At 37.1% G+C, this 7,825-nt stretch overlaps 1 protein-coding gene across 1 annotated transcript in view; it reads right to left on the reverse strand.

Annotated features, from left to right (window-relative positions):
• The window catches only part of Cep350 (centrosomal protein 350), a 147,974-nt gene that overhangs the window by 119,505 nt on the left and 20,644 nt on the right, over window positions 1-7,825 (reverse strand). The window contains exon 5 of the mRNA XM_013352491.2: window positions 3,440-4,078. Within this exon, the coding sequence (XP_013207945.1) occupies window positions 3,440-4,078 (639 nt within the window). The remainder of the gene's footprint in view (window positions 1-3,439; window positions 4,079-7,825) is intronic.

The raw sequence follows: 7,825 nt of genomic DNA on the forward strand, positions 1-7,825 counted from the left end.
AGGCTAGATAGAAATGGCCAAGCAGTGATTAAATGAATACAGTGTCCGTGTAATTATTTATGGGCATAAGCTAGCCGTGCGGGCAGCGGGGTGCTGGGGATGCAGCCCGGCTGCTCCTAATTACTACACTCAACAGAGCAGAAAATATGCAAATGACAAGAAACTCTCCCAAACCTTTGTGGGACATGATGAGGAAAGGCAACTGCTGTGTGATCTACACATACATTGTTTTATCACTGTGAGCACAATGGAGTTGGGGAATCTGGGCACACACGGTAAAGATATATCCGAACTGATGGGGCATGGTTGGGCTTTTAATCCCATGGGAGTCTGATTAAACAATATTATTCACCTGCATTTTGACTGTGACCTGCCACATGAGGTCAGGAGTGGAACTTTCCACTTACAGTGTTCTATCAGTGCTTACCATATTTCAGAATTTGGAGTATTTGGGTTTTGAATCTATTTTTCTCACTCTCTTTCGGCATCATTTCTTTCCTCAGAAGCCCGTCTTTGTATTTGCATCTTCACATGTGTTAAGATTTCACTAGCAATAAATTCCTTAGTCCCCAAATCATAAACTCCTTTCTTATGTCTAATTTTCTTCTGCTTATTCAATTTTCTGAATAGAACTCTTTTTAAAATTCTTGGGGCCAGAGAGACGGCTCAGTGGTTAAGAGGTTAAGGGTGTATACTGCTTTTGAAAAGGGTCCCCAAAAAAACAAACAAACAAAAAAAAAGGGTCCCAGTTCAGATTCTAGCACCCATATCAGACACAATTGCCTGTGGACATCCATGCATTTGTACACACATACACACACACACACACACACTTAAAAAACAAAACAATTATATTCATGACCAAGTTGGGCTCTTTACCTTCATTGAGCTTTACACCAGAAAGAAAAAAGACAGGCAAGCATTAAGTTCAAGATGAGCAGGAATCATTGTGGCACACACGCCATTTGTGTTTCATCAAATAATTTCCATGTCTTTGGGGTCTTGTTGTTTTTATTTTTTGATACAGAGTCTCACCTTGTAATCCCAAAATGACCTCAAATTTACAATCCTATCTCGGCTCTTTAAACACACACACACACACACACACACACACACACACACACACACACACACACAAAAGCAACTACTACCAAACATGAGGCTTTAAGTTGAAGACCTAGGAAAGAGAGAGGGAGGCAGAACAAATAAGAGAAAGGGAACGATGGATCTATCAACATGCAGAATTGGTTCAGTATGATAAAAAAAAAACTGTATAAAAAGAAGAAATAAACACAAGCACAAATTGCTTGCTATGCACAAACTGTCCCTGGAATGACATACAACCTGTTAACACAAGTAACCTCCAGAAACAGGTCCAGATGGTTAGAACAGAGAGCAATAAAGCTTTTAGAGTATAGACTTTAAATCTTTACCAAGTTAATTTATTATGTATTCAAGCAAATAAAATATCACTTTAGAATACAATATAATAAAGCCCATTTATAATTTACACTGAATAAAAACTACTTTGCTACCATAAAAAAATAAATCCATTAATCAGAATATTAGAAACTACATTCTGTAACAATTTTTTAAATGCCTACTAAACATTATCAACATAACCTCTCTAAAAGTTGTACTCATAAAATAATTTAATATAAAAACAAGTACATTTTTAAAAACCTATCATAAAAAAATGGTAAACCCAATGACCAACTTTTAAAAAGTTAATATTTAAGATTTCTACTTTTAGGACTCACAACTTCTAATTAAAGTATTGAGTAAAATAGCACTGGAAATAAGATATCTTAAGTTTCTTTTAGTGAGATAAACTTTGGTATCTTAGAATAGAAAGGACCTACTCCCGCAATCTCATTCTCTCTCATACACACAATACATATGACACATCACTCAAACACATACAGAGCAAATAATTGTTAATTAATTATTTTGGTCCTAAAAAGGAAGGTTACAGTCAAAGATTTAATGACAAAACTCTAATATGAGCTAAACTAACCAATAAGTCAACCCTTTATTACATGCATGGCCCTGGGAGAAATAACTTAAGAGACATATACATAAACAATAGAAACCCCAAAGATAAAGAGATGACTCAATTATGTGCACTGGCTATTCTTCCAGACAGTCCATGTAGTACACAGACATACATGCAGGCAAAACACTCATACACATAAAGTAAAAATAAAAATAAATTTTAAAAATATCGGAAATCTCTTTAAGACCACCATTTTTTTGTTTGCTTGTTTTTCGAGACAAGGTTTCTCTGTGGTTTTGGAGCCTGTCCTAGAACTAGCTCTTGTAGACCAGGCTGGCCTCAAACTCACAGAGAGCCACCTATCTCTGCCTCTGAAGTGCTGGAATTAAAGGTGTGCACCTCTACCACCTGGCTCAAAACCACCATTTGTGAAAACTTGAATTAGCTATACAAAGCAAATATATTTAAAGAACATTTCTCAGTAAAAATGTATTAATGCTAACATAAATCTATTTTGAATATTTTATTAAAATATGAGGAAATAAGCTTTGTCAAAAAGCAAAAATTAAATAGAATACATGTCAATGCCAAAATATTATGCTGTCCTATAGTCAGTGGGAATTGGCTGATTTGTCTTTTAAGTAGGGTTTGTCACTGTTTTTCTAGTATTGAGAATTAAACCCAGGACTTGAGTATGCTAGGCAAGCTTTCTACTACTGAGCTACATCCCTCGTTAAAACTGGACTATGTAGTTTAGACTAGCTGATTCTCTGCAGTTTGGGCTGGCCCTAAACTATCTTAGCCTCCAGAGAAGATGAAATTACAGGCATGCACCACTATAAACATACTATTATATGATTCTTGCTAATTCCAAAGCAAATTCTTTTGGTTGTCAGAAGAGGTGGCAATCCTATTTCCTATTTTGTGGAGTCTCAGCTCTGAGAATTCCCTAAGGAGCTGAGCATAGTGGCTCATGTCTGTCATCCTACACTCAGACTGCTTGGAGTCTGAGGCCTGTCTGGGTATAAAAGAGGAAGGGATGATGGGACGAAGGAAAGAGATGAAGAGGGGAGATTTCCTAGTGGACTTGTTAACAATTCTTATTCTAGTGGCACATACCTCTAATTCCAACACTTGGGAGGCAGAGGTATATAGATCTCCATGAATTCTAGGCCAACCTGCTCTACCTAGTAAGTTCAAGGCCATTTAGGGCTAGCAGTGAGACCCTGTCTCAAAAACAAACAAAATCTCATTTTGGATCCCATTCCCAGAATGGAACATAGGTCTAAAATTTTGGACATAGGTCTAAAATTTGTACTTTTAACATGTACCTGAAAAAAAATTTTCTCATGCAGCTAATCTGGTAATCACCCTGTTCTTTACATCCGAGCGGAACCAGAAGACATGTGGAGACAAAGGAAAACATGAAGAGTTATTACAAACCTTTATATGCCGGAGCAGGTGGTGCTGCTGCCACTTTTCTGACTTTCGTTGTCACTGAGTTGTCACCGTTGACAACCATTAATGGATGGTCAATGTGACCTAGAGTCTGAGCCTGGCCATTTATTTCTTCTGAGTGCTCCCACTGTTTCCTAATCCGCTCCTTGAGTTTTTCCAGTTTAATATCATGTTGTCGCCGCTTTGAAATATCTAATCTTTGGGGATTACAGGCACTAGTAGAGGGTGGAGAAGAGTCAGACAGCAGCAACAGTTTTGGATCAACATCGTGTCCCACGTTATTAAGAGAAGGCTTTGAAGTGTTCTCGCTTCCCTTTGTTCTGTTAGGCAATTCTTCCTCAGTTCTTACATGCACTCCCATTTTAATTAAACATTCAGAATTATGCAATGCATCAATCGCTGGTCCATCATTTAAAAATCTAACAACTGTATCACTGATAACAGATGGTTGAGAGCTCTCAAAATCACAGCAATGGATGTTCCGATCTTCCCGATTGCCTACTATTTGCTTCCCACTCTCAGCCTTTGCTTCGTGAACACAATACACATGCTTCGACTCCAGATGACTGGGGCTTAAGCTGAAAGGTGTACCATGGGGTTCCCTGTGATAGGAAAGAGAAAGCTCTGTGATTAGAGTTAACAACAGAATCTGTAGACTTGAACATTGCAGGGGCTAGATCTTAGGGGTTCTCGCCACAAAATAACAGCAAGTGTATGAGGTGCTGCATACATTGGAAAGCTTGATTTGGCAATTTCACAATGTATGCATGAATCAAAACACTATGTACAGCACAAATAATTTTTGCTTATGCATTAAAAAGAGCCTGAGTAAGAGTTTAAAAACAGCAGTCAAACTGAAACCAGTCATACAACCTGAACGGAGAACTTAAAACTAATAGTAGGAGTAAAACAAACAACAACAAAAATCCCCTAGACGTTTAAAAAAGTAAAACCAGGACCTAATGGTAAGGTCCATAATCCCAGCTTTTTGAGAGTGTGAGGCAGGAGGACCACAAGTTCAAAGCCAGGCTGGGCAACTTTATACTGTCTCAAAAAGTATAGACGTAAAAAAAAAAAAAAAGTATAGGCGTGGGTAAAAAAAGCCTAGTATGCAAGAAACCCTAAAAACTTTCTTCAAAAGTTAACCCTCTAGTAACCAGAGACATATGTGGCAGCTTTGAACTCCATAAAACTCAGTAGGCAGATGGTCAGAGTCTAAGATAAAGCACAAGTTCACAGTCTCTGTTTATAAAAATACTAGAAATTTTTCTTCAAAGCCAACTTTAATTTACATACTATTCCAAAAGTTTTCTTAAGAAGTTTATTAAAAGGAAGGTTAATTAAGACAAATAAAACTCAGCTGTGAATAAGACATGAAGAAGAAAAAGTATTCACTACATGCAATAGTAGTTTGGACCTGCAATATCTAAAATAGTAGCTTAGCATTTTCTTCAGTGTGACTACTGAAAATGTTTAAATGACAATGTAACTAGCATTGACAATTCTATTATACAGCCTAATCTAGACCATTACATATAAAGATATAAAACCCTAAATGCCACAGAAACTCTTCTTTTTTTTAAGATTGACTGATTGATTATCTATACTGGGTTCTGCCTGCATGTACGCCTGCAGGCCAGAAGAGGGCACCAGATCTTATTAAAGATGTTTGTGGTTGTCAGTAATTGAACTCTGGATCTCTGGAAGAGCAGCCAGTGCTCTGAGCCATCTCTCCAGTCCTTCACAGAAACTCTTAATACTATGACCTTATTCAACATGGCAATCTATCTTTTATGAGTATATAAACACATGCATTTTTCTACAGAGTTAGTCTACACCTTTGATCATATTCTCATTGGGGTCTATGGCCTCTAAAACTTTAGAGCCTGTTCAGAGTAGTAGATTACTGAACAAAATAGGACTGAGAAATGAGCCCTATAGCTGCCTTCAGAAACCAAGACTAAAAGCAATTATGTTCACTATCTTCATCAGGATTTTAACAATTATGTTAAAAAATATTTAGGTCTAAAATTAGAACATGGAGAGAATAAAGCAAAATATAATGATAGTTTATAATCATCTCTCAATCTCACAAGGGAAAAGAAAATTGAGAGGGCTGGTAGATGGCTCAGTGATTAAGAGTGTTTGTTGCTTGTGGCCAGGACAGTAGTTCACATCACAACACCCTTGTCAACTCACACCTGTGTATCACTTGGGCCAGGTAATATGACACCCTCTTGTGACCTCTGTGGTAACATGCACATATATACAAACACATGCATACACCTAAATAAAAATCAGTCTTTAAAAAAGAAAATAGACAAAAAGATAATTTTATATAATCTTTAACTCATTAAATATTTACTAAATATATACTATTCAGTACTTTTAGCTGTCTAAAAATGTTTAATTTTTCATAATAAAATAGTGGTATATTCATAATTAGCAATTTTTGCTTTGAAAGGATATTAAAATGTGATATGAAAATGCTATAATAGAAGTTATCTAGCATTACTGAAGCACAGATTAATTTGTCTTGGAAAATGGAGTGTTATAGTGTTATGGTTTCAACAGGAAATGTTTCCCATAGGCTTTTATGTTAAATGTTTGATGACAGCACTGTGGATAACTTAGAAGATATGGCCTAGCTAGAGGAAGTATGTAACGAGTGGATGTGCCTGATGGCTTCCCATGGGCTTTTCTCATTCTAAATCTCCCTCTCTCTCCTTCTCATCTACTATGAGGTAAATGCCCTCTTCCTCCACATGCTCCCTCCACCATGATGCTGAAACACACAGGTCTAAATAACAGCGACTGTGCCCTTTGAAACCATGAATCCAAACAAGATGCTCTTTCTCAGCTGTCTTGGTCACTACCTTAGTAAATAACACAGCATGAACAGATGAGGCTGTTGCTTACAGAAGATGGTAGTGTTTTTAGGGGGTTGGTAATGAATCGGCAGTTGACAGAGTGCCTACCTAGTATGCAGAGTTGATCCCAGCCCTGTATATGTCAGGTGGTGCACACTTAAGATCTCAGTAGGAGGGAGGAGGGGGTAGATGCAAGATGATCAGAAATCTGAATTCATTCTTGGCTGGAAGCCAATCAAGCTACTTGAAACTCTGTGTGTGTGTGTGTGTGTGTGTGTGTGTGTGTGTGTGTGTGTGTGTGTGTGTGTGTGTGTGTGTGTGTGTGTGTGTGTGTGTGTGTGTGTGTGTGTGTGTGTGTGTGTGTGTGTGTGTGTGTGTGTGTGTGTTTGCACGCACATGTGCGTGCACATGGTGAGGAAGGGGTTACATAATAAATGGAATTGCCAGGTGGAAAAGGTCATTTCATACAACTATCCCCTAGGTATTTTTTCCCTTTTCTTAAAAGATGTATAATTTATAAAATTTTAAAATATCATATAGTATTCTTTGCAATAACATCAGAATACAAAAGAATCAGTAACTCAATCTCAATCCTGAGAGTATCACGTTTTTAAGCAAGCTTTTCGTATTTCGGGGTTTTTTTTTTTTGCTTCGATACTAATGACAATACCCAAAGATCATTCATCTTACCTAATTTACAAATGCTTTACTATCTTCACCTATTTTTAACTTGCATCAAATACAAAATATTAAATACTGAATTCATTATTTACCTTCTTTTCTAAATTCTTTATCACAAAATTAGATAGTACAAACTCATATCTAAAATTACCAAGTATCATCATGTAACTTCTTGATTTTCTGACACTTTATCCCATGAAAAATGTTTATAAATACAATAAGTACAAGGCCTAGGGCTTTCTACTTCTTATTATTTGTCATACTTAGGCCATGAATATATTTAAATCATTAGCCGGGCAGTGGTGGGACACCCCTTTAATGCCAGCACATGAGAGAGGCAGAGCCAGGTGGATCTCTGCAAGTTCAAGACCAACCTGGCCTACAGAGTGAGTTCTAGGACAGGCATGGCTACCTTGTTTCAAAAAAGCAAAGAATAAAATAAAATAAAAAAGTCATTAATGAGGTATTCTTCAAAAATATAAAATTCTCTAATTTTAGTACCTAAATGTACTGGTAACAAAAGTGTACACTATTATCTAGTCTACACTATTCACATATTAATCTAGAACATCTAAGCTGCTACAAAGTAGAAGAACAAATAATTCATATAATCAGTAAAAAAAAAAAAACAAAAAAAACTAATTTCAGGGCCTAGAGAGATGGTTCAGAGTATATGCTGCTTGGCTATGAGCAACTCCTGCTCTTCTAGAGGACCAGAGTTCAGTTCCCAGAACCCCACGAGAGTTGGGCGGTGGTGGCGCACGCCTTTAATCCCAGCACTTGGGAGGCAGAGGCAGGCGGATCTCTGTGAGTTCGAGAC

This window comes from Microtus ochrogaster, assembly GCF_000317375.1.
Source record: "Microtus ochrogaster isolate Prairie Vole_2 chromosome 6 unlocalized genomic scaffold, MicOch1.0 chr6_random_2, whole genome shotgun sequence".
NCBI classification, from domain to species: domain Eukaryota; kingdom Metazoa; phylum Chordata; class Mammalia; order Rodentia; family Cricetidae; genus Microtus; species Microtus ochrogaster.